At 42.4% G+C, this 27,768-nt stretch overlaps 1 protein-coding gene across 3 annotated transcripts in view; it reads left to right on the top strand.

Annotated features, from left to right (window-relative positions):
• The window catches only part of ZNF609 (zinc finger protein 609), a 226,568-nt gene that overhangs the window by 19,176 nt on the left and 179,624 nt on the right, over positions 1 to 27,768 (top strand). For all 3 annotated transcript variants that reach the window (XM_060097186.1, XM_060097187.1, XM_060097185.1), the window contains one exon: positions 8,714 to 9,587. In XM_060097186.1, the coding sequence (XP_059953169.1) occupies positions 8,841 to 9,587 (747 nt within the window). In that variant the 5' untranslated portion in view covers positions 8,714 to 8,840. The remainder of the gene's footprint in view (positions 1 to 8,713; positions 9,588 to 27,768) is intronic.

Genomic DNA, 27,768 nt, shown 5'->3' with positions numbered 1-27,768 from the left:
GGCCACCCCACGCAGCATGTGGGATCTTAGTTCCCCGACCAGGGATCAATCCTGTGCGCTCAGCAGTGGAAGCACAGAGCCTTAACCACTGGACTGCCAGGGAAGCCCCTAGATACTATCTTCTGATAGAGAAGTTTTCTTTCTGTGCTCTTTAGAGTTACTATAGGATAGTAGTTAAGTAAGAGACTTAAGAAGGGAGGTGAGGTCTAAAATATAAAAATGAAGGGATGGGCTTCCCTAGTGGGCAGTGGTTGAGAGTCTGCCTGCCGATGCAGGGGACACGCGTTCATGCCCCGGTCCGGGAAGATCCCACATGCCGCGGAGCGGCTGGGCCCGTGAGCCATGGCCACTGAGCCTGTGCGTCCGGAGCCTGTGCTCCACAATGGGAGAGGCCACAACAGTGAGAGGCCCATGTACCGCAAAAAAAAAATGAAGGGAATTCCTCATGTTTCCTGAAAAGTGCTTAGGTTTTTTTTGTTTTGTTTTGTTTTTTTAAATTAATTAATTTATTATTATTATTATTTTGCGATACGCGGGCCTCTTACTGTTGTGCCCTCTCCTGTTGCGGAGCACAGGCTCCGGACGCGCAGGCCCAGCGGCCATGGCTCACGGGCCCAGCCACTCTGTGGCATGTGGGATCTTCCCAGACCGGGGCACGAACCCGCGTCCCCTGCACTGGCAGGCGGACTCCCAACCACTGCACCACCAGGGAAGCCCCTGTTTTGTTTTTAAATACTTATTTATGTATTTATTTTATTTGGTTGCACTGGGTCTTAGTTGCACCACGTGGGCTCCTTAGTTTCGGCAGGCAGGCTCCTTAGTTGTGGCTCCAGGGCTCCTTAGTTGTGGCACATAGGCTCCTTAGTTATGGCATGTGAACTCTTAGTTGCGGCATGCATGTGGGATCTAGTTCCCTGACAGGGGATCGAACCTGGGGCCCCGGCATTGGGAGCGCAGAGTCTTATCCACTGTGCCCCCAGAGAAGTCCCTGCTTAGGTTTTTTCCTTTCCCCCATTCCTATGAACTTGACCCACATTATTCCCTGTTTTAGAGGTGAGAAAAGCTCTGCCACAACAGTTCTGTGTGGAGGGCCAGTTTCTTAGATCTCCTGATTCCTAAGCTAACTCCACTGTTAACTTTTTTCTTAAGAATTTGACATCACCTCTTTCTCTTTAGTACAGAATGTCTACCTCTGGGGAAAGAACTAAATTATAAAGGGCTACATAGCCCTTCATTTGTTAGGGGAGGGGGGATGGTAGAGCTTTATTGTTTACTTTAGATGATCTTTGCCTTCTGCTTATACATAGGCCTTGGTAAGGGTTTTCTCTGTGAAACAGTTCCACCAATGAATCCCTATAGGGTTGGGACTGAATTATTTACATATTTAGTATGCTGTTTAGCCTATTGTGAGATGTATGCTGGCACAGAGCAGTATTGACAAACACCAAGGCTCTAAACCTGAACCCTGTTGAATAGCTATGTCTAGTGGAAGTGTCATTTGCTTATGTGAAATGAAACAGGTCAAGCCTCATAATCTTACTCTGAGAATAGCAGCCTGTGAGGACCATAAAACTATTCATGAGGTGCAGGTTTTAAACACTGAGGGACTGGGAGATGCTACACTTTTGCTCTTCTGTCCTTAGGTGACACATGGTCAGATGAGCCCTGTTGAATTGGATCCATCTTCTCAAATTGGCACTCTTAGTCTGTCTTTATCTGATCCCCATTGGAGATATAAGCTGAGAGCTATGGTACTTGAGGAGATGACACAGTTCCTTTGTTGCAGTAATTAATGTAATAAATTAAGGAAGAGACCCAAAGGAAAGTTGATTGTTTCTTATTAGAGCCCCAGTTGGAAATTCAGTTGATTAGTAAGCTCTAATGTGGCAGCTGGAGAGGGAGATGCCTGTTCTTCCAGCGGGGTAAGCTCAGAGTCACCACGGATGGTTTACATGTTGTACTAGCCTCACCTGAGGTTGGCTGAGTATGTGATTTCAGGGTAGCATCTGGAATTCAGGGCAGATGGTATAGTTTGGTTTTCTCTCAACTTTGTTTTTTCCCACTGCTTTATTGACAGTTCCTGGGGCATCAAACCCTGTGAACCTCACACAATTTAGTTTTGAAGTCCTGTCGTGGGGGGGAGTCAACAACCTACTGGACTGGAACAGTTGGCAAAAGAGATAGTCCAGATGTTAAAACCATGAGCTTTGAGATTGGTACCTTGGCCCTGAGGGATTTTTGAAGCAAGGTGGAGTCTTTTTGTCAGTCACTATAGTGTAGGATTTTATGAGCCACATCTGTTGGTAGGAGTATCCTAAATGGAAAACCAGAGTAAGTGAAAACCACTGAGTAATTGAAAGAAGAAAGGATTGCCATTTTCTTTCGTAGAGCTCAAATGGATATCAGTACTACCTGTAATTTAATTTGTAAAAATTTTTTTAATATTTATTTTTCCTTTATTTTTAAAATACTTTAGATCGTTATACAGTGTATAACCATGAAGCAGGCCTCTTTAAGTTGAGACCCTAGAACATTATGAGAATATTTGGGTCATTTTATACTTTTGAGTTGTCATATTTTTCAGATTTGGATCCTCATAATATGCTTAGAACCATGATGGATTCTCCCTCCATTTTATAATAAGAAAATTAATATTTAATGAAGCAACTTGGCTAACATCCTGGCTAGGGTCATTGGAAATCTGAGACAAGAAATCACACCTCTTGATTCTCAGCTCAGTTATCTGTGTTCTAAACCATGCTGCCTTCCTAGAATTGAGTGTAGCATATTTTTCTTTGTCCGTATAGCTTTCGGTGAGAACTAGCTAGCCAGACGGATCACCCGCACACCCAAATGTGTGTGACCTCTGTGGTCGCAAGCAGAGTATACTCACTCAAACACAACTGTCGCTTGCTCAGACCAAAACCTGTAAGAAGATTGATCCAAAAACTGTAACAAGAGGGGAGGACAGATAAATTTACACCGGGAGAGCATTGGACAGTTTGCTGCTTAGACCAGATTAGCTATAAGTAATTGGCAGTTAAAGAGATCCTTTCTTTTTGATGTCCTCTAGGATGGATACAGAGCTCTATCTGGGCAGAAGGAGAAGTATTCTTTTTCATATTGTGTTTGGACATAAGTAGGGTCAGTTGTTGCTTATGTCCTCTGGACAGGGGCAGAGACCTCGCGTGAAGACTCTTTTTCTCATTCTTAGTCTGGAAGAGAGGCCTTGCTCATTACTGAGGTAGGGAAGTGGTGTAATCTATGGCATATGCCCTAATAAAAAGCAATTAATGACCTGAAATGTGTGATTACAAACCAGCCTGTGGGCTGGGAGTCTTGAGAGATGGAGCTGGGTTCCAGAGAGGAAACTGGAATTTGAACTTTCATTGTTATAGATACAGGGTATGAGGAGTGATTGTCACGGCCTATCTTGGTCCCTTAGCTGTATCCACGCAGAGAAGAGTTCTTAGTGATCAGGTGCAGAACAAAGCACAAATGGCACTGGCAAGTAATTCCAGAGTTTGGTGAATCATGGTCCTAAATAGCGAAGTGTAGTACAATTAGACAGAAGGAGAAGAGAGAAGAAAATATATCCAGAAGCTCCTGCAAGTTGAAAGTACTTTGTGGTCTCTGTAAGGTATTGGTTCTCCTGATTCTGCACTTTCTCTGCCATGGAAGCAAGAGGTCAGTGCTTTTCATTTCCAGCTACCATGTTAGTTACCCTACCTCCTGGGGTTAAACATCTCTGCCGTGACCTGTCAGAGAGTTTGATTATTAGCTGTATAAAGCCAGGGATGTGGTAGGAGCAGATGGAAAGTGGTCTGGCTGCTGTAGCCAGGCTGATTTAAGAATCCTTGGCAATTTTTCAGTATATCTTTGGAAAGGTACCACCAAAGTTACTATGAAACCTGCTGGGTTTGGTAAACTGAATTTCTGAGAAGTCACCTGGTTGAAAAGTGGTACTTACTTAACTCACTCAGAAATTAGAGGACAGTGGCTCTCTATAGAACATCAGGACCACTAAATATCAGTCCTCAGGATATGTTTTCTTTGTTTGCATCCTGATCATTCAGAAATTCTGGGTAGTTTTCTAGTAGGGAAAGCACTTTTTGTTTTTTTGTTTTTTTTTTTGCGGTATGCGGGCCTCTCACTGTTGTGGCCTCCCCCGTTGCGGAGCACAGGCTCCGGACGCGCAGGCTCCGGACGCGCAGGCTCAGCGGCCATGGCTCACGGGCCCAGCCGCTCCGCGGCATATGGGATCCTCCCAGACCGGGGCACGAACCCGTATCCCCTGCATCGGCAGGCGGACTCTCAACCACTTGCGCCACCAGGGAGGCCCGGGAAAGCACTTTTTAAAAAAATAATAAATTTATTTATTTTTATTTTTGGCTGCATTGGGTCTTTGTTGCTGCACGCGGGCCTTCTCCAGTTGCGGCGAGCAGGGGCTACTCTTCGTTGCGGTGTGCAGGCTTCTCATTGCGGTGGCTTCTCCTGTGGTGGAGCATGGGCTCTAGGTGCGTGGCCTCAGTAGTTGCGGCTCACGAGCTGTAGAGCGCAGGCTCAGTAATTGTGGCACATGGGCTTAGTTGCTCCACGGCATGTGGGATCTTCCCGGACCAGGGCTTGAACGTTGGCAGGTGGATTCTTAACCACTGCACCACCAGGGAAGCCCAGGGAATGCACTTTTTGATAGGTACATTAACAGAATTTCAGATTTGAAAAAGGCCCTGGGTGTGTCCAGACTACTCCCTATCACACATAGAAGAATTCTGTAATTTGCTTGACAGGTGATTATGGTTTTTCTGGTCACTACTTTCAGTGATAAAGATATGGCTTTATTAAGCATTGTGGGTCATTGTTGGAAATTCCAGGGTATTACATTTTTTCCTGAGTTAAACATCTTTCTTTTTGTAACTTCTACTTGTCCATTTTATACCCTCAGCATCACAGAATAAGTTTCTCTCTTCCACATTGCAACCATCATATATTTGAAGCTAACCAGCCTATCTCGCTTCAGCTAACTCCTTTCCAGATTAAAGAATACCAGTTTCTAAGACCTTTCCTCTTATGAAATGGCTTTTTGGTGTTTTACTATACTCTAGGATATCCCTCCACTTAATGAATATCTCACTTAAGATGTGGAACTTGAAAATGAGCACAGACCATCAGATGTTCTTTTCATCTCCAGCTTCCTTTTAAGAAGAAGCACAATTTAAAAAACATGTTAACAGCAATATTTCTTGCTTACTAGAAAAAACAAAACAATTTGCCATGACATATGGAATTGGGACAAAAGGAATTTGAAGAAGTGTCTTTCCTTACTGATGTTAAGGCTGAACGTTCCAGGTTCAGCATTATTACAAGCATTGATTTTGTCTCATATCTTTTCCAGGAATATCTGTATTGAGTTTACTCTTAAGATTACAAAAATCATTTGGTATTTCTGTTTACAAGAATTATTCAACTTTATGCTACACTGAACTGATTTTAATGCTTCAGATAGTTTTCAACAAGGTGGATATATATATATGTTCTTATATAATTGAAAATCTGTTGTTTTTACATGTGACAAACAACTTGACTCAGTGAAAGACTCTTGAAAAATAACCTTTTCTCTTCAAAATTCTTTATAGATTTTTCATTCTCTTTTAACATTTAATATTGCAGAGCAGTCTGAGGTTGGCCTAAGTTTTGTCCTTTGTAACTCAAAAATTTTGTTAGAATGTCTGCAAGTTTGGCTTTTTTTAAAAATTGATTTTGCTGAAAAGGTAGTGAACTTTTTCAAGATTTTTTTCAGCTCAAGGTGTTATTCATATATTATGCCTTGATGGGTTGCTTTTCTCCCATTTGTTCTAGTCTCTTCAGTTTTGCTTTGAGTATTATTAAATACTTTCTCTGTCTTTCAATTTCCCTCAGTGTTTTTTTTTTTTTTTTTTTTTGCTGTCCTTTTCCCTTGCCTTCTGGAACAGTATCTCAAGTTTTCTTGTAATTTACAGATTCATTTTCCACAGTTTTAGTTCTTTGCTTTTTTGATTTCTGTATGAATTTTAATTGCATTTTTCATTTCCTTGCATCTTCCTTTTTTAAAAAATAAAATCAGATTCTTTTGTCTAGTTCATATCTTTCCATTTCAGCCTAGTATCTTCTTAATGCTATGTCTTCTTTACTGTCTTATTTTGTTTATCCTGCTCCATGCGACAGGTCAGCCAGTGCAGAACTGTCAGAAGCCCTCAGTGAGCACAAACACTTTTATGTACTTTATATTCTTCCCTTTATATACCTTTCCAGAGTCTCTCTTCCATTAGCATCCTATTTTCTAGAGGAAGGGTTTTTGTTTATTTGTTTTTTGGAGGAAGTTCTTTTGAAAGTTTTATTGAATAAACAAACATGGGATTGCTCTAATGGTTACATTACATACTGATGATAGTGCAGCTCAAGAGGAAAGTGAGTAAGTGTTAGATGGATGTGGGTTATGCTCTAAGCCTCACCACAATTGCAGAGATTGCAGAGGTGACAAATTATGATGTTGGGAAGAACTATGCTTTAATAATCCTTTGTAGTGCAGATTCATTTGGCATTCCCATTTCTAGAAATGCCTTTGCCCCTCATAATAGAATTATTTTCAGTATCATGTTCCACTGCCTTATACACTCTCATTTGCTACTGTATTCCCAGCACCTAGTTTAGTGCCTGGTACTTAGTAGGCAATTAATACACGTTTTTTTGAGTGAATTAGTGTATAGTATAGAGAATTCCAAACATTTTACTAAAAATTTCTTCAGAATTCTAGATCATTATCAGAGGTATCATTTCTTTAATTTTTTCAGAGATTATGTTGCCTTTACCTTGTGGGTGGCATTTTTTCATAGTTCTTTTTTTTAATTTATATATTTATGGCTGCATTGGGTCTTTGTTGCTGCGTGCGGGCTTTCTCTAGTTGTGGTGAGTGGGGGCTACTCCTCATTGCAGTGTGCAGGCTTCTCATTGCAGTGGCTTCTCTTGTTGCCAAGCACGGGCACTAGGTGCGCAGTCTTCAGTAGTTGTGGCACGCGGGCTCAGTAGTTGTGGCTCGCAGGTTCTAGAGCACAGGCTCAGTAGTTGTGGCGTATGGGCTTAGTTGCTCTGCGGCATGTGGGATCTTCCTGGACCAAGGCTCGAACCCACGTCCCCTGCCTTGGCAGGTGGATTCTTAACCACTGTGCCACCAGGGATGACCCATAGTTCTTATGTCATGTTTTCTCCCACACACAGTTTTTGCTCATCGTTTTATGAAGTAAGATCTATGTGGACTCAGTGTCAGCAATGGTTGGCTGTTGTGGGCACTAAGCTCTCTACTTGGGTAAAGGATGCATTTTCTTCTCAGATCTATGGCTAAATGGCAGATTAATGTGCACTCCTTTCTCTCTTACATCCCAGTTGCTATCAAGCATTCACTTGGTATAGCTCTGCTCTCCTAGGTGACATCTTCTCTGGAACTGCACCCTGGTTCTTTGACACTGCCTTGAGAGAGCAGGTGGAAAAGTACAATGTGTCTTATCTCTGTTAAGAGATATCTATGGCATTTACCTGTTAGATATTTACTTTGTAGGATTCATTGTGCCACCTCTGTTTTACCCTTTCTGCTCTGTCATCTTATGAGAGTTATTTTCTATATAGGAAGATGGTAAACAGGGGAGTGAGCAAGAACAGAAATCTTTGGTTTCGTCATAAAGTAATAGCTGGATGGTATATGTTGGCTGCCAGGTTTTCTAGATGGTACACTCCCCAAGGAGAGGTATAAATTGCCTTTTTTACCACCCCCCCACGCCACCCCCTTTTTTAGCTATCTCTGTTCCATGTGGTGAGGCCCCGGTATTTATCAATATAGTGCCATCAGTCTTATACTATTAGAATGTAGAGAATTCTCCCACATTCTAACATGAGGTTTTTTAGTACTGTTGAGTTATTGATAGGGTAATATTTTTTCTGTGTGTGTGTGTGTGTCTTCCTGGGTATTTTAGTGGGCAGTGAGAAAGACTACATTGACTTCTGCTATTTAGACATAATTTGAAACCTGGAGTTTAATAAGGCTGGCTTAACTGAAGCTGATTGGTTAAGTCCTCTCTGAGGATTGTCTCCTCTAATTGCAGGATTTGCCCCTATCCTGATGTTGTATTTTTCCCCAGTTCTGTTTGCTTTTCTCTTTTACTTACCCACAATTAGACACCACCCCCCTAGCAGTAGAATGACAAGGAATCTATATTATTTTTAGTAGGGATAGGCCCTGTTAGTAGAGGGATTTAGCCTTTGCTAGACTATGTTCTGAATCTCTGATAGTTCAAGAAGAAACAAGGAGAAAAGAGGTATGAGTAAAGTTGTGCTAGAGGATGTGCTAGGGCCTGTATTGATTGAGGGAGGATTGCCACCTGGCAGTGGTAGTAGAAATAAGTCTCTTGGGAATGGGAAACTAACTCTAGAGGATTCCTAGTTAAGACTTACCGCTGAATTTCCGGGCAATTGCAAATATTGTACTCTCCCCTGGGGAGATGGAGTGGGAATTAGCTTTTCCCTTGGTCCAATGTGACTTGGTTAGAAATACAACTGAACCTGTTTGTCTTGTCTATTGTGATGTGATAGCCACCTAGGAAGGGTCTGTTTTTTGTGGGAGTTTATTTCAGCCTCTTTGCCTGTATTGTTTCCTTTAACAGCTCTTTAAATTTTCTTTTTCCAGCAATGATGTTGTCCACTGGGCATATACTGACCAATGTGGCAGGTCTGAGAACATAGCTGAAGCTGAAAATAGGAAAGCTGGGGGCAAGGAAGAGCCTTGAATCTTGAGGTGGGACGTTGACTCTAAGATGTCCTTGAGCAGTGGAGCCTCCGGAGGGAAAGGAGTGGATGCAAACCCGGTTGAGACATACGACAGTGGGGATGAATGGGACATTGGAGTAGGGAATCTCATCATTGACCTGGACGCCGATCTGGAAAAGGACCAGCAGAAACTGGAAATGTCAGGCTCAAAGGAGGTGGGGATACCAGCTCCCAATGCTGTGGCTACACTACCAGACAACATCAAGTTTGTGACCCCAGTGCCAGGTCCTCAAGGGAAGGAAGGCAAATCAAAATCTAAAAGGAATAAGAGTGGCAAAGACATTTACAAACCCACTTCAGGGACGTCCCTGTTCACTCAAAATGAGGGGGCAGCTAGCAAGAAAGAGGTGCAGGGACGCTCAGGAGATGGTGCCAATGCAGGAAGCCTGGTTGCTGCTATTGCTCCCAAGGGCTCAGAGAAGGCGGCTAAGGCATCCCGCAGTGTAGCCGGCTCCAAAAAGGAGAAGGAGAGCAGCTCATCTAAGAGCAAGAAGGAGAGAAGCGAAGGAGTGGGAACTTGTTCAGAAAAGGATCCTGGGGTCCTCCAGCCAGTTCCCTTGGGAGGACGTGGTGGTCAGTATGATGGAAGCACAGGGGTGGATCCAGGAGCTGTGGAGCCACTTGGGAGTATAGCTATTGAGCCTGGGGCAGCGCTCAACCCTTTGGGAGCTAAACCGGAGCCAGAGGAAGGGGAGAATGAGTGTCGCCCGCTAAAGAAAGTCAAGTCTGAAAAGGTAAGAGGTGGCCAGATCTGGCTGCCCATTGCCAGTCAGAACTGCCCTGGACTAACCGCCAAATGCTATGTGCACTCTGTGGCAGCCTCATGTGTTCGTGGGTAATGACCAGTTACAAGGTCAGAGCAGCTGGTAATGATAACGTGGTTTTGTTCCAAATTAGGGGATTCCCTACAGATTCATTAACAGCAGGCCTGGACATTTTGGAGAAGAGTATCTGTTGTTGGGGGTAGCTGCTTGGTAGAATGAATTTTCCGTAAGTCAAGAACCTCCAGCCTTGTCCTTGTCCCACCTCAGATACTTGTTACTAGAGGCTGGCATCAGCCTTTATATGGTTCCCAGCTTGATTGACATTTCATCCTTAGAGTCATTGATAAACTTAACAAGTTGATAAACTTAATAGGCTTTCAACTGAGTGCTGTTTTTAATGGGATAAATGGTGCTGCTGGATCTCTGGAAGAGAAAAGGGTTAAGTAAGTTTCATGACATGATATCTACCAAGTGTTCTATTGGTGACTGCCAAAGAGCAAAAGGTCACAGTTTGGGGCAGGTAAACAGTGGAGCAGGAGGTACTGAGGTACTTAATCAGGTCTTATGGATTGATGTAGTGGCTATGAAAGTTTGGCCTTGAAAGAGATTCTTTGGCCACTAAAGTATAGTTCTTGGCTGGGTATCTCCCTCAACTGTTGGGAATCAAGGTCTCCTGGTGGTTTAATAGCTGCCAAACGGTGTAATGATACCTTGCCTTCTGCTTGACTTGGAAGGACAGGTGCCTGCAGCCCCACAAGGGGTTCTCCTCCTTTGGGAAGATGATCTTATTTCATGTCTCAGTAAATGGAGTTTGCAGGGCTAGACCAGAGTGGGTGTGAATCTAGGGTCAGCTCAGGCTGCCTTAAACATCTGCAGCTTACAGTTTCCTGCAAAGTGGCTGGCCTGGTAATGTGCTGTTCACTGGCTCTTGATTTTCCGCTCTGTGTTCTGCTCACCCTATGCTTTCTGCTGATCCCAGCAGATGCAGTATAAATTGATTTCTCTGTAATTGCATCAGCTGCAGCAGGGGATACCTCTTTCCATATGTAAGTGTTAATAGAGGCAGGATGTGTATGTTTGGGTGGTGGTGTCCTCTCAGTGCTAGGTTGCGCTTTCTTTGCTGTAGGTGTTTTGGTCCTTGCCTCTGGCACATCTGTAACTCTTAGCAACATCTGGACTTCCCTGGTAACAGGGCTGTGAATTTTCTTCCACTAATAACACAATGGTTTATTCCCTTTTACCAGTGGCAGCTGCCAGAGAGTCTGCCTATGTTTAGGTGGCAGATGCTACAGTCCACCTCAGCAGAGTCAAGTTCCAGCTGGTTACTGGCATGGTGCATCCTGTGCTGGCTGTGATTTACCATTTTCTCTGGGGTGCAGTTGGATAATACTGTTTTAAAGAGGCCTAGGAGTACCAGGAGTTCTTGCTTCTGTTCCAGGCCCATTAGACTGTTCCCTACATCTGGCTCCAGTCAACTCTTGCCGTATATCTGTGTTCATAATCTTTGTTCTTCCTGTGCTGAAAAGTGGCCACTTCTGAGGGTGGCCTTCAGTTTCCTTTCTGTTTAGAACTCTTGACTCATGTTGCAATCTTCTAAGCCCAGTAGTGGTCTGTGGATGCAGGGATTAATGATGCTTATCTTCATATTGGATTTAAGTCTAAATGTCCTTGAGAGTCTCCAACAGAGAAGCAATGGAACCCTGTTTCTTCTTACAGGTTCAGGGAGTGGTTGGGTGGCTGCCCTCCAGATTATAATTGGGCTGAAGGATGCAATATTTTCAGCTAAGAATACACCTTGGTGCCAGGGAGGTTTGCTTCTTAATAATATAGCTGTGTTATATGCCTTGTCACCCAAAAAGACTGAGAATGGGGCAGTGGAATGAGAGAGAAAAGGGAAAGAGACTGTGCTTCTGTTTTTGGAGGAAAGGTAAAATTGCTGAGAAGTACTCTTAGAAGAGGAAATTTGCTGTGCAGTTTGCTGTCACTCTAAGCAAGAACCTGCTTTCTCAGTTCTTTTCCCTGTTCCCTCAACCCTCTTGAACAGTCTGGTTCTGTGGGGTGCCATTCTAAAGCATTTGGCCATTGAAATAAATAATTATGTAAATAAATATTTGGAAGTTGCTAGGAGATGAAAACACTGTGCAGAGAGACAGCGTTTCTGGAATGGGAGGAGGGAAAGATGCAAAAGGGAACGCAGGCTAGGAATCTCGGAGTGGAGCAGCTTTTGAGAAACAAGGATCCCAAGGTGTTGGGCATAAGAGGAGTTTGAGTCGGTGTTTGATGATTAATACTATAACTCATAAGCTAAGTCTTTAAAAACTTCCTTAAGATTTTTCTCTCTGAGATATGGGCTTGCCTATGGCTTAACTGGTTTGGAATGTTTCTTCCATGTGGGGGACAACCAACAGAACCAAAACAACAAAACAGATGTTTTGATATAATCTAGGAATTACATACTCTGAGCTGGAAGCTGTCATGAAGAGGGAAAACTCATAAAATTTGGAAAGTGTCTTAGCTGGAGTCTCCTTATGCATACCCACTCCTGTAACCCCTTGGAAACAAGAGAGAAGACAAGTGGAGTTTGTGGTGTAGGACAGAATTGTCACATGTCTACAACTAGCTAATGAGGGAGATTTGAATATTCTAATTCTCTACCTCAGGACCTCCTCTCTCATCAAGGTAGGTATCTCAGTCTATGGCTGAGCGAATTTCAGTCAGCCAAGAATGTGGATTTCCCTTCATGGGATCCCACTTTTGCTCCACCACACCTCTCTCAGGCAGGGCTCACTGTGCTGTTACCCAGAGTTCTAGGAGAGACCTAGAGAGTCTTAGCAACTACTGCTGCCCTGAATTGTCATTGAACACTCCTGTCTCATACTTCCTGCCAGCTGAAGAGATGGGGGAGGGAACGTTGAGGAATAAACAAGACAGAGCCTTCCAGCTCCTGTCTGTTCCTTGTCTTTGGTTTGATTGTTAGGTTGTTGAGTTAGGGATGGAAGGGGAGGTAGGATGAGGGAGGGTGCCTGTCTGAATGTCCCCAGCTTAGTGCTCACGTTACCACTCTGACAGGCAAGAAGAAAGAATTTACAAACCACAGAAGGCAGTGATCTATCTTTGTTGACTCTGAGTTGGGGCTTAAACCAGGAGTTTAAGGTGAGACTCCTTTTTTTTCCAGATCCTATAAAGTAAAGTTCTAGTGGCTAAAGGATCTAGAAGTTTGCAGCCAGAAGTTCTCCTTGCCTCTTCAGCTGCTGCTTTTGATCTTGGAAGGTAGAAACACTGCACTGTGCTTTCCCCATGTTTGTGTCTCAGCTTCTGCTGCTCTCAGAATGCTGCATACACATATTTACCACTTCCCCCATTAGTTTAGGAGACAAAACTAAAGTGTGCTCTTTGCTCTTTCCCTTTCCGATCATGTTTGCTATCATATCCTGTGTTCTAAGAGCATCTTCCTTTGCCCTTGATTTTGTTTTCTTGCCCTAGTTTATGCCTTCCATCTCATTTCTCTCGTGTTGCAATCCCTCATTGCTCAACCAAGGTCAGGTCTCTTTTATTTCTTCTGATCCAGGGCTTTCTCTCTTAACACCTTCCTCCTTCACAAGCTGTTCTTTCTCAGCTAGTGATGAAATAGCAGTTAGCCTTGCTTCCTGAAGCCAAATGCCCTCAAGCATTTTCCTTCTTGGAAAAAATTTAAAGAAGTTGATATTTATGTGGGACAGAGATGCATTCTCCAACTACAACGAAGTCTGAGCTTAATTTATTTTTTCTTCAGCAGCTCTGTTTTCCATCCGGGTGTTGTAATTCAAGGAGGGCCCTGAGAAAGATTATCTTGTCCAATCTCCTCACTTTATAGGAGAGGGAACTGAGACCAGGGAGGTCATGTGACTTACCTAGACTCTCACAGGTAGTCAGTGGCAAAGCCAGGTTTTTGTTTACCAAGTTCTTCTAGCATATTGTTACTCTGGGATTCTTAACAAATCCTTCATTGTTATGAAGGATTCTGTTTTCCCACTTAAAGACTACCTCAGAAACATTGGATGTAAATGCCTAGGTGTTCTTAAGACTGCTTTCATTTGTTTTCTATACCGATTTTAATATTGTAGGCACTCAGTAAACAAAGGATCTTTGAGTTTCACTTTCTCTGGTAAGGTGATGATGTTTACAAAGAACAACCATTTATAGCTGGCGCTGAACCTCCCCTGTTATACATACAGACGGAAAGTTACTTTTTTGCGGTACGCGGGCCCCTCACTGTTGTGGCCTCTCCCCCTGCGGAGCACAGGCTCCTGACGTGCAGCCTCAGCGGCCATGGCTCACGGGCCCAGCCGCTCCGTGGCATGTGGGATCTTCCCGGACCCGGGCACGAACCCACGTCCCCTGCATGGGCAGGCAGACTCTCAACCACTGCACCACCAGGGCAGCCCAGAAAGTTACTTTTTAAACTGCTACTTTGAGTTTGACTTCTTGAGAGTGTGTTTGTGTGTGTTCTGGAGTACTGCATTTAGTCAAATTTTCATTGTAATCATTGAGGCATTGCCAGTTCCCTCTTTATTTGGCAATTGCAGGTATGAAAGAAAAAAAAAAAACCCTGCCCTTGTGCTTCTTGGATATATCACTAATAGGCAGACCGTAAATGTATTGTGGATATTAACTGTTTTGTAAAGAGATGATACTGTTAGATACCATTGTCATCTTTCATTCATTCTGTATATTAACTGAGTGCATTTTACATTCCAGGTATTGTGCTTAGTACTGGGTGTACATTGGTGAACAGAACAGAGATGGTTGCTGCTCTTTGCTTACAGTTTACCATCTAGAGCAGAGTTCCTGAAATTGTGGTCCATAAAACCATGTGCATCATATCATCTGAATGTCAGAAATGCAGAGTCTCAAACCTTACCCCAGATCTGCTAAATAAGTTTTAGGGATAGGGGCCCAGAAATCTGTACTTCCAGAAGACTCTCCAAATAATTGCTATATACTTTAATGTTTGTGAATTTTCTTTAACCATCATTAAAGGTGGACACTTCATAAGTTGGGCATTGGGAGCCACTTCCAACCTAAAACACCAGTCTTGTAAACTTAAACTGCACATGAGCTCTTACGCATAACTTAGTGATTAAGAGTATAAACTCTGGAGCCAAACTACCGGGGTTTGTATCCCAGCTTTGACAATTATTAACTGAGTGATATTGGACAAATTACTTAACTGAGCTACCTCAGTTTTCTCATCTGCAAAATGAGGAAACAATAGTTCCTTAATAGGATTTTTGTGAAATTCAATTAGTTAATTCATATAAAACACTTAAAACGGTGTTTGGCACATACAGAGCATTTAGTAAATATTAGAAAAGAAGAATTACATGATTTGAGTTGAAATATGTCTCAGTTAGCTGTAGGCAATAATGGGCTGAAATATAACAACATACCACCTATACCGGAAGCCCAGTATGAATAGATAAGCATGTTGGCTAAGACTTGCAGCACTGTTCTCAGGAGAAGTTCCAAACCTGGATTGGGAAGCTTGCATGGTGGTGATGTGTTCTAAAGGCCCTGATATTTATAGTGGGGTTTGATGAGGTAGAAACCAGAAATTGGCTTCAAAGGATATTGAAGTGGCCTGTTGAATTTCAGATTTCATATGAATTGAGTTTCCTTTTGGGCCATATCCCTGGTATGGGGTTGAGTATATTGGATAGATATTACTGTGGGTTTGTCAGCAGGTGCAATCTCATGTATGCTGGGAGAGCACTAAATGTTTCTGTTTCTGCACAAGAGTGCATGGAAAATCTAAGTCCTAGTCCTTAATCTTCCTCCCCCAGCGTGAACTTGTGTTTTTGCCATTTGGGTCTAAGAGCTTTTACCAACAGAGCTCATCCAGGGAGGCAGCAGGGCTTGGGCTTTCAGGCTGGAGATGGCAGCAACGTGCACAGCTGAGGTCCTGCCGCTGCTGGCTGGCTGAGCCCTCCTCTCTGTGGTTTTCACTCTTCAGGCCATGCTTGAGTAACCCGCCTCCAGAGCTGCTGACAGGGCTGTGTTCAGAGGCCTTGGAAATTACACTGTTCATTTCCTTATCATCCCCTGACCTGCAGTGCAGAGCCTTCTGGTGCAGGAACAAGGCAGAAAAAAATCCAGACGGCTCCCAGCCGGCATGTGTCAAGGGCTACAAAGAAGGAAATTGGACTTGCTCACTTAAAAACGTTGGGGTTAGGCTTTGATTTTTGGTTCCTGCCAAGAGTTATTTGTGTGTGTGCGAATGTTCTCTCTCAGTGTATATGTATAGAAATGAGTCTGTGCATGGCAAAGCTGTAGAGGAGGAGCATCTGAAAGTAGAGAGCAGAGAGGAGATTGCTTTTCCCTTCAGTTAATTTCCCAGTTGTGCCATTGGGACGGGCCTGGAAGGATTACCATCAGGAAAGTGCTAGGCCATATTAATATTTTAAAATATATTTCTCTAGGTACAGTTTAGTCACGGTTGAGAGCACCCACCCAAGTAAGAAGCTTCCCAGGCTGGCTGAGGAGACATTTTTAACAAATCCTATTCTCTGAAGTTGTTCATCCTAGGTGACATTGACATAGTCAATATTTAAGCTACCTAAGAAAGTATAGAGTTTGGGTCAGTCTTCAGTAAGAGGAATAGCTCTTTTGAGATGGAGAATAGTATGACAAAGGAAAGATAGGGATTCATAGCATTTTGTGATTTTTTACTTATGGAGCAAAATTCTCTTGTTTTCAGAGCCTATCCTTGTGTTTTTAGTGTTATGAAACAAGCTACTTCTTTCTTCCTTTGGGCGTTTCTCTTGCCTTAGGAGACCCAAAGGAAACACTTTTCAGACTGAAAAAGTAATATGTGCCTGGTAAGGTTCTTGAGCAGAGTTTACAATCATTCTGACCTTAATTTTCCTTTTTCTGGATTTCCACTGCTTTAATGTCATTTGTGACATTGGAGCCCTTGTGAAGTGGGGAAAAAAGAAGTCTTTTAGCTTTCAGAACCTGGAGATGTTTTTAAATCCTAAGTGTCTCTCTTGTTGGAAGTGCTCCATAGAGAAGTGTTTTTACATGAGGAAGATGACAGCTAAGGTGAGAGGGAATTACTTCCTTTTACCTTCTTATAAAGCTGTGATCCCTATACCAGCAACATCAGCATAGCATCTGGGAACTTGTTAGAAATTCAAGTATCAGGCCCCATCCCAGGCCCCCAAGTCAGAAACTCTAGGCTTAAGGCCCAGCAACTTATGTTTCACCATTAGCTCTCCCATTGATCATGATACACACTAAAGTTTGAGATCCACTGTTGTAGAGCACATTGTCCTCTTAATAGTGAAGATCAAATTCACCAAAAACTTGAAGGGGTAAAAAGTAACTCTGGACAATAGGTGTGTTTTTTTTTTTTAATTCCTGAGTGATGTTCAGATATATCTTTTCTCTTTATGGACAAACTGACAGGAACCTAAAATTGGAAGCAATCCTAAGGGTTTGGGACTTTGAAAGCAAAAGGGATATTTAACTTTTTTTGTTTTTTGTGGTACGCGGGCCTCTCACTGTTGTGGCCTCTCCCGTTGCGGAGCACAGCCTCCGGACTCACAGGCTCAGCGGCCATGGCTCACGGGCCCAGCTGCTCCGCGGCATGTGGGATCTTCCCAGACCGGGGCACGAACCCGTGTCCCCTGCATCGGCAGGCTGACTCTCAACCACTGCGCCACCGGGGAAGCCCGAGATGTTTAATTTATAACTTTTCTAAGCCTCACTTTTCTCATCTCTAATGTGGAAGTGAATAGTAGTACTGATCTCATAGGGTTACTTTGAGGAGTAGATGAGATAAAGAAGGTTAAGCACTCAGAACCATGTCTAGCATGTAGTAAGTACTCAGTAAATGTTAGCCGTTGCTGATATTACTATGTTGTTAGCTATGACGTGCAAGGTCATTGTGAAATTAAGGAGAAAGGATATCCCTAGAGACTTTGAAGAGGTAAGCCCCTAGAGGTTTTGGAACATAATGAGTTTATAATAGCTAATATTCTGAATCCTACTGATTTCCAGGAAGAGACTGATTCAGAGCATTTGGAACCATTAAGGTTTAGGATTTTATTGTTTGGTTAGTTTGGAAGGGTGTGTTGGACTCCTTTTGGTAGAGCTGATCACACGTTGAAGAACCATGGCTCTTGCTTAGCTATTTCCCATTAAAGTCAGTTTCTTTGGTATATACTCCAGCCTTCTGAATTATTTTTCTTTCTTTCTTTTTCTCTCTTTTTTTTTTTTTTTTTGCGGTACGTGGGCCTCTCACTGTTGTGGCCTCTCCCTTTGCGGAGCACAGGCTCCGGACACGCAGGCTCAGCGGCCATGGCTCATGGGCCCAGCCGCTCCGCTGCATGTGGGATCTTCCCGGACTGGGGCACGAACCCTTGTCCCCTGCATCGGCAGGCGGACTCTCAACCACTGCGCCACCAGGGAAGCCCCTGAATTATTTTTCTAAGCATTGAAATGGCTATAACATGATTGTTTTAGTTCGGAAAGTTTTTTTTTCCTTCTGTTAATCTTTGAAGAGTGCAGACTAGCCTTTTGAAAGGATTAGAACTACAGGTAGTCTAAACGGTCAAGAGAAGAATAAGGATTGAGATGCTTCTTTTTGTGAATTTGTCACTAGCTGCAGGAAATAAAAAGGCAGTTCTTAGATGTTTAGGAGGTGGTCAGTTTTCAACTTGAAATATTGTCCACTGGGAGAGTACAATTCGACTGTGTGCCTGTGAAAAATACACTAATTGAGTATTTTCAAATTTGAGACCACTGGGTTCCGGCCTTAGTGGCAAATACTAGCTTGGTTTAAATGAGCCAAACCTTTCCATTAAATCCTTTCTTGGCTTTTTTTTTTTTTTTTTTTTTGATTGAGGTATAATTGACATAACATTATATTAGTTTCAGGTGCACAACGTAATGATATAATATTTGTATATGTTGCAAAATGATCACTTCAGTAAGTCCAGTTAACATCCTCATTGTTACAAAAAAAAAATTTTCTTGTGATGAGAATTTTCAAGATTTACTTTCCTAGCTACTTTCAAATATGCCATACAGTATTATTAAGTATAGTCACTATGCTTTATGTGATATCCCCAAGACTTATTCATTTTGTAACTGGAAATGTACCTTTTGACCTCCTTCACCCATTTCGCCCACCCCCCACCCCCTACCTCAGGCAGCCACCAATCTGTTCTCTATGTCCATGTCCTCAGGGTTTTGTTTACTTGTTTTTAGATTCCACAGATAAGTGGAATCATATGGTATTTATCTTTTTCTGTCTGAATTATTTCACTTAGCATAATGCCCATTCATGCAGTCACAAATGGCAAGGTTTCATTCTTTTTATGGTCAAATAATATTGCATTGTGTATATGTGTATATATATACACATGCACACCCCACGTTTTCTTTACCCATTTATCCACTGATGGACATTGAGGTTCTTTCCATGTCTTGGCTATTGTAAATAATGCTGCAGTGAACATGGGGGTGCATATTGGTTTTTTTTTTTAATATGTCTTTTCAAATCAGTATTTTTGTTTTCTTCAGATAAATATCCAGAAATGGAATTGCTAGATCATATGGTAGTTTTAATTTTTTGAGGAACCTCCAAACTGTTTTCTATAGTGGCTGCACAATTTACATTCCCACCAACAGTGCCCAAGGGCTCCCTTTTCTCCATAACCTTGCCAACACATGTTATTTCTTGTCTTTTTAATGGCCGTTTTAACAGGTGTGAGGTGCTATCTCTTTGTGGTTTCGATTGGCATTTCTCTGATGATTAGTGATGTTGAGCATCTTTTTGTGTACCGGTTGGCCATCTGTATATATTCTCTTGGCCTCTGTTTTTGTTTAGTAATGGGTTCTCTTTACTGTAAAAAGTTTTTTGTAAACTGGTACTCCAGCCCACTCAGCTCAGAGTTGACATTTCCTATTTGATATGTTTCTTTATAAGTTAAATACTTAACTCTGCACTTACTGGTACAGTAAGTATTGTAGAAAGGAGATGCACATATTCATCATATACCTACCAAAGTAGCATGAGGTTAGAGAAATTCTGGATGAAGGGTCTCTTGGTGCTGAGGCTTCTCAAGTGGAGGCGCATGTCAGAATCCCTTCTGGGGCTTCTACAAAGTAAAAGTGCCCTACTGAAGTAAAATCTATAGGGTTGGGGACCCCAAGCATGTACATATTTTTTTTAAACTTCAGCAGGTACTTTTAATGTGCCTCTTGGTTAAAAACCACTGTCGTTGTGGAAAGGACTTTGATTTCACTATACAGCCTCTGGAAATCCCTGTTACTCACTCAGCCAGGGAACATTAAAGTTGTTCTTGCTTTTTGCCATTTGCAGATGGAGCTGTGCACTGCACGTTAGATATCATGTGATCCTCAAGTGTTTTACAGCATGGTCAAGATCTTCCTCCAGCTTTCCTTTTTCATTGCTCATTGTGTTGGGGTCATTTAGGAATATAGGCATAATGAATCTGACTTCTCATTATCCCCTTAATTAGGAAAACTAATTAATAAATTTTTGATAGTTATAGCCTTTAAAGTAGAGCATCCATACCAGTGTTACTGATTCATTTTAAAATTATTGTTTCAGATTTTTTAAAGCAAATTTGAACAAAATTCCTATGACTAGATATGTTTTGCCATATATAGGCAATGTGATTTTTTTCTATTTAAATTGGAGGGGAGCAGAAAACAGGTTTAGATAATCTAAATTTATGGCTAATCCAAAAGCAGCTTCTTTTCTCTTTGATTTGTGAATGTATTTCTGTGCTTATGTTGGACAATAGGTGGTCTTAATTTTCCAGAAATCCATGGCATTCCAATATGAAATAATGCAGCTATCCAATAACGACCTTGTTCCTGAGCCTTCTTCTGGACATATTCAAATTAAACATGCTGTTTTAGGAAGAGACAAAAGTAGTAGAGGTTCACTGTCTTTCTTTGCTTTCTGTTTGTAAACACATACTGTTTCTTTGAAGTCAGGAAGAAAATTAAATGTTTTTGAGTATAAAGTATTTCCCTGCTGGGATTTTAAGTCTCATTATAGTTAGAATGCTAATTGTTATCAGAGATGAACACATACTTGAATATGCTGCAAACTTATAGTTAAAATCATTATGGAATGTCATGTTTGGGGCAAAATTATAATCACATAACCTAAATTTTTCATATAATAAAATTTTTTTTTAATTTGGCTGCACTGCACGGCATGTGGGATCTTAGTTCCCCGACCAGAGATCGAACCCGAGCCCCCTGTAGTGGAAGCACGGAGTCTTAACCACTGGACCGCCAGTGAAGTCCCCATATAATAAAATTTAAAACATGGTTTTTAGTACTGATAATTGTATTATCTATGCTGTCAAAATTTACAGTCATCTATACTTAAATGGATCTTTTTAGGTTTTTGAGTATGCGTATACCATTGCAAAGGAGGAGAAAAAATTGGCAAATGTGGGGAAGAAGTCATCATACAAAGTGACTACACATTTATATACACCATATTAGACTAGATCTTAATTCTATCAGTATGCAGATTCCTAAACATCTGGTAGAGTGTCTGTTACAGATAAAATATGCCATAAGGCATTTTTCATTTTGCTTATACATATGTTGGAGATTGCCATACTGGCTTCATAAATTCAACATGAACGATTTTTTCTTTAGCATTGAAACAAACCATTATTTCTTCAGTTGCAGTCTCATGTAAAAGCTGGCTTGTGTTTGAGGACTGTATTGATGAAAAATATGTATTTGTAAGTACTAGAATTACCCTAGCCCTGGCAAAATGCTTACACTATGAGGAGACACATTGCAGTGGAAACCAGATAAGTGAACAGCCAGTTCAAGTCTCCCATCTCTGGCTCCCTCCAGAGTGTATACTCAATGGGTGGAATAACTGCTAGGCCCAAACCATTCACATTGTTCTTTGTTTTTTCTTTTTCTTTTTTTTTTTTTTTTTTTGCCAGTCACATAAAGTTGATTTGGTTATGTTATCTATTTAGTGTACAGAAGTATTTTATGACAGAAGAAATCTTGGGGCCCAGAGTCTCTCTATAGTGGAAATTTACGGGTCCATGGATTGAATCCAGCGCAATATAATGATTATTCTTCTGTAGCATTTACTTTTCAGTTCTGACTTTCTTTTCTTTTCTTTTTTTTTATAAATTTATTTATTTATGGCTGCATTGGGTCTCCATTGCTGTGTGCAGGCTTCCTCTAGTTGCGGCAAGTGGGGGCTACTCTTCATCGTGGTGCGCGGACTTCTCATTGCAGTGGCTTCTCTTGTTGCAGAGCACAGGCTCTAGGCACACGGGCTTCAGTAGTTGTGACTGGCGGGCTCAGTAGTGTGGCTCATGGGCTCTAGGGCTCAGGCTCAGTAGTTGTGGCACACGGGGTTAGTTGCTCCGCGGCGTGTGGGATCTTCCCGGACCAGGGCTCGAACCCGTGTCCCCTGCATTGGCAGGTGGATTCTTAAGCACTGTGCCACCAGGGAAGTCCCAGTTCTGACTTTCTTGTTCCTCACAATACCACGAATTCCTTCTCTTTAGGTTCCCTTGATCACTGAAGAAATAAAGCCATTTGTGTATGCTAACCTCATATCTTATCCTTGAGTTAAACAAAAACCATCCTGTAGGCAAACTGAAGAACAGAGCTGTTCTCGTCCTACCAAACATAAATATCCTTGAGCCTAATCTCTCTTTCTTAGGCCCAGTGCCTTTTGTAACCTCCTTCAGCTACTCTTCATTTTCTGTCCTTTTCTGACTTACACTTAGAATCTGTATCATGCTTCTTTAATATCCTGTAGTTGTTTTAATTATTTTTTGTTATTTATGATACTCACTTTTACATTTGTTATTGGTCCAGTCCTAGCCAGATGGGATTATATTTCATTATGGAGATTTAGAGGGGGGCTTTTCTTCTCCTCTCCAATTGAAAGTAATTAACCAGGAAAAAGTAGTCATTTTTATATGTTCTACCATGGGTATTCATTACAGTCTGGACACAGCATTGGTTGTATCAAGAAAACCACTGTACTACTGACTACAGGTTTTTACCTGCTGTGAATAGGATACCTTATTTGAAGGCTTGGTGCCAGTGCTATGCTTCTAGCTGTGTGCTGGTGGCAGCTCTTGGCCAGAACATTGCAGTTGGCCTGTAGGACTGGAGAGACAGAAGTTTTCATGTTGAAGAGCTAAGTGAAATGTTTCTGGTTGTAGGCCAATGCATCGCTGAGGAAGAAGAAAAGTACAGTTTGCCACTCCCTGGGAAGCAGTGTGGCTAGGGCAAAGTTACCGGAAATGGAATTCTAAACTTATTGATTTAGGAAGCTTTGGGGTTTTGTCCCTTAGCCTTTGTGAAGTGGAGCTTCTTTTCAAAGTAGGGTAAGGGATGGGATAGAGCAGACTTAAAGGCTCAAAATAATGTCACTTTCCAACTCTCCAATCAGCCCTTTTAGAACTAAGCAGGTAGGTGTCCTTAGATATCCCACAAAGAGGAAAAACTGACTGTTGTTTAGAAACCAAGTTAGGTAGGGCTGTCTCTGGCTGCTTCTGGATTAGTGACCTGAAGTGGCATTCAATGCAGAGAAAAGTCTGGAAAGGTAGTTGGAAAATAATACTCCAATGATATTTTCATATTTGACTAATATTTTCAGATTTCTCATTTGTTTTTATTCCCTAGTCACATTTCATCTTCCATTTCATATCTAATAACCAAAAGCAGGAGCAAAGAGGCAGACAAATCCCACTTTAATCCTTCCCATTCCCTTGCCCGCGTAGAGCTTTGATGCTGGTGAAAGCTTGTTGAAATGAACTGGGAGCAGCCTGAGACGTATGTTTGGATGATTGTGGCAGTGAGGAAGTAGTGGAGTTGGGCTTTGTGATGGTGGGGTTCGGAATGAGTGCCTAGATATAAACTTTGATGGTTTAGTTTTATTTTTAACAACAACAAATAAATATTAGTACTTTCGCTATCACCTGTTTACTTGCTACTGGCAAGAAAAATAGCAAATGGCTGGTTTATCACCCTTTAGGGATGGTTTTGGGTAGGAATTTGAGATCAGCGTAGTTTAGGACTTGATAGCAAGAGATGATATCTTTGGCCTAAATAATACCTCCCGAGAAACAAACTTTTAAAGGAAACTTAGATTTTATTTATTTATTTATTTATTTATTTATTATTTTCTTTTTGGCCAAGCCATGGGGCTTGCGTGAGTTCCCCAACCAGGGATTGAACCCAGGCCACGGAAGTGAAAGCACAGAATCCTAATCACTAGACCACCAGGGAACTCCCAGAAACTTAGATTTTAATGTGGTGCTCACTTAGTAAAAATTATCTTTTCTTAAATGTTCTCGTATTGATCTTATCTTAGGAAATGGTTCCTTTTAATTGTATTTATCCTGCTTATATTCTTCTACATCTTTCAGAAACATTTCCCAAGTTCAACTTGCAGGCTAATGAATAGTAAATCTAGTAGGAGAGACAGAATGGAATCAAATAATCACATGCATATCAGGGTCAGTGTCAGAGAAAATATCCATGAAGAAGTTTGAGTAAATATCTGAAGAATGAGTAGTAGTTAATTTGGAGAAGGGAGTTAAATGAATGAAAAACCAAGTGGAAATGTCCCTTAAGGTCTGCAGTTTATGAGAGAGAACTGGAAATCTAAAGATATGGGAATTACTAATGTGAACAAATAAATGGTAATTGATGCCATAAAGGTGGGTGAGCTTACCTAGGGGGAATGTGACCCTTGAATGAGACAAAAAGGAAGGGGCCCAGGATAGATCCCTGAGGAGCACCAAGAATGTAGCTAACTTAGATGGCATACTGGGCAGTGCTTCCCTGTGTAAAGGAGAGTGTACAAACCTACAACAGGGAACACATGTCTACAAAATCATTTTTAAATTCTCTGAAAGGGATTATAGAACTTGCTTAGGGGCTTCCCTGGTGGCGCAGTGGTTAAGAATCCGCCTGCCAATGTAGAGGACATGGGTTCGAGCCCTGGTCTGGGAAGATCCCACATGCCGTGGAGCAACTAAGCCCGTGTGCCACAACTACTGAGCCTGTGCCCTAGAGCCCGCAAGCCACACCACTGAGCCCGCATGCCACAAAGACTAAAGCCCATGTGCCTAGAGCCTGTGCTCTGCAACAAGAGAAGCCACCGCAATGAGAAACCTGCGCACCGCAACAAAGAGTAGCCCCCGCTCGCCACAACTAGAGAAAGCCCGTGAGCAGCAACGAAGACCCAGTGCAGCCAAAAATAAAATAAATAGGGCTTCCCTGGTGGCGCAGTGGTTGAGAGTCCGCCTGCTGATGCAGGGGACACGGGTTTGTGCCCCGGTCCGGGAAGATCCCACATGCCACGGAGCGGCTGGGCCCGTGAGCCATGGCCACTGAGCCTGCGCATCCGGAGCCTGTGCTCCGCAACGGGAGAGGCCACAACAGTGAGAGGCCCGCGTACCGCAAAAAAAAAAAAATAAAATAAAATAAATAAGTTTCTTAAAAAAAAAAAAAGAACTTGATTACTTCTGTAGTGAGATTTGGTTTACTGGATTGAATCATGCTTTAAGGAAAAGTTCCTTTCCCATACTACTTGTGAATAATGAAAGTGATCTTTGCTTTTTTTTTTTTTTTTTTTTTTTTTGCGGTACGCGGGCCTCTCACTGCTGTGGCCTCTCCCGTTGCGGAGCACAGGCTCCGGACGCGCAGGCTCAGTGGCCATGGCTCACGGGCCCAGCCGCTCAGCGGCATGTGGGATCTTCCCGGACCGGGGCACGAACCCGTGTTCCCTGCATGAGCAGGCGGACTCTCAACCACTGCGCCACCAGGGAAGCCCAATCTTTGCTTTTTACGTTAACCAATATCCCTATTTTTTCTGCCTTTCACAGCCTCTTCCAAATCATTCTGATCTTCCACAATGGAATTAAAATGAAAGCATAGACTTCGTAATTAGACCTGTGTTTGAACCCCAGCACTGCCACTGAATATATGTGGAATCTTGCACACTGCCTCTCTGAATCTCATTTTCCTTAAATTGTTATGGATTAAAAGCACACTGTAAGTGCATAGTATGTGGTAGTCTAGTAGTTGTAAGCCAGCAACAAATGTTTGTTCTGTTTTATTTTTTCTTCCTTGCAACCTCTCCTGTTTTTCTCAGGCAGGTGAGTTTTTTCATCTGTGATCATGGTAACAGCAGCTTTTCTGCTAGAGCAAAGGAGTTTTGCATTTCAGTGGTAAAAGCCCTTACTGGAGAGAAAGTAGAAGGAGGGTTTCTGGAGGGTAATCCAGAAGTTTCAACAACAGCATCATTGGCATTTGGGGCTGAGGGCAGCCCAGTGTATTGTAGGATGTTTAGCAGTATCTTTGCCTTTACCCACTAGGTGCCAATAGCATTCCCCCAAGCTGAGACAACCAAAAATGTCTCCAGACATTGCCAAATGTCCCCTAGAGGGCAAAATCCCATTTGAGAACTATTTGCTAAAATACTGTTTTCTTGATGTGGGTGTTACACGGCTGTGTTTATGTAATTTTACGTTTATGAAAATGCAGTGAGTTGCATAATATATGCAGTTTTCTGTTGTTAATGTTATGTTTCCACATACACACACACACAAATCCTTAATCTTTTTTTTACCAAAGGCAATAGAGAACCAGGCTCTAACCAATAACTATGTCTAACTATGTCTAGGTTTTCACTCTCTCTTAATCCCTAAAAGGTGGGATGGAATTATGGGGAGAAAGGGGTCTATGGTAGGATGGAAAGGCAAAAAATAGTCTAAAAATTTGGCTTCCTGGGCTTCCCTGGTGGTGCAGTGGTTGAGAGTCCGCCTGCCGATGCAGGGGCCACGGGTTCGTGCCCCGGTCCAGGAAGATCCCACATGCCGCGGAGCGGCTGGGCCCATGAGCCATGGCCGCTGAGCCTGCGCGTCCGGAGCCTGTGCTCCGCAATGGGAGAGGCCACAACAGCGAGAGGCCTGCGTACCGCAAAAAAAAAAAAAAAAAAAAAAAAAATTGGCTTCCAAATGTCTTTTTTCAACTCCTAGTCAATAGGGTGTAGAATTTCAATGTAGGAAAATTTCTATTACAAGATTTCAGAAATAAGCTCTGGGTGCAGGACAGAGTTGAATTATTAGCAAAACAGGTATCTTCTTTCCCACTCTCTCTTCTGTATTGTGACAGCAAAGGAGAGGGTCACCCGATTTTGGGTCATTTCAACTCTTATGACGTCTTTCTTAATGGCCCATTGAAGTTACTTCTGAAAGTGTTTGCTTTTATCTTTAATATAAAATCTTACAGTTTTTCTCCACTGTGTATGGGTGGGTAAATTGTCCTTCCATATTGGATGATGTTGCCTGCTCCCTGAGAATACTGTCCCCAGAGAAGTCATTGGATAGGACCTAGGCTGGAAGCAGGAGGTCCAGTAAACCACCTCAGTGTCTTAGGAGGAGTCCAAGAAAAGATCCCGTTTTGAAGTTTGAAAGATCCTGCAAAGAGAGGGCAGGCCTTGGGCCAAGCAGCCTTTGAGGTAGTAACGGGGCTCATAAATGAGAACTGGCATGTGCCCACAGAATTTCTCATCCTGTCTCCACAGTTGGCTGAGGAGGGAAGTGTGTGGAAGGCTCTGTAAGTGGAAGGATTGTTCTTGGCTTTGGCTGTCGTGTGGCTGGAAACAGCAGGGAGGGAGCTTGGACCTGGTCTCTGGAGTCTAGGCATTGCCCTGAGAAGAAGGTTTTTTTCCCCCTTGCATTTCTTGTTGTTGATGTTTTTTTCCCTCTCCTCCCCAACCCCCTTTAGTACTTAACATTTCAAGGTACAGGAAATGGTTGGATATTGAGTGTTTTACAACTCTTCTAACACAGCCTATTAATATTGGTGTGCCAAGACGAAAGCCGGAAGGGATTTAACTAGGTAGAATCAAGGCTCATAACTTTTATGAAAGTGCCCCGAGCAAGGTACCCTCGGTTTATTTGGAAGTGTTTAAGTTTTACTGAAATCCCATCATTGCCAGCATGGTTTTTTAAAAAGGATAGACAGCCATGGGGACTTCCCTGGGGGCGCAGTGGTTAAGAATCTGCCTGCCAATGCAGGGGACACAGGTTTGATCCCTGGTCTGGGAAGA

The sequence above is a fragment of the Mesoplodon densirostris genome, chromosome 4, assembly GCF_025265405.1.
Source record: "Mesoplodon densirostris isolate mMesDen1 chromosome 4, mMesDen1 primary haplotype, whole genome shotgun sequence".
NCBI classification, from domain to species: domain Eukaryota; kingdom Metazoa; phylum Chordata; class Mammalia; order Artiodactyla; family Ziphiidae; genus Mesoplodon; species Mesoplodon densirostris.
This window is presented reverse-complemented; position numbering and strand designations above follow the sequence as displayed.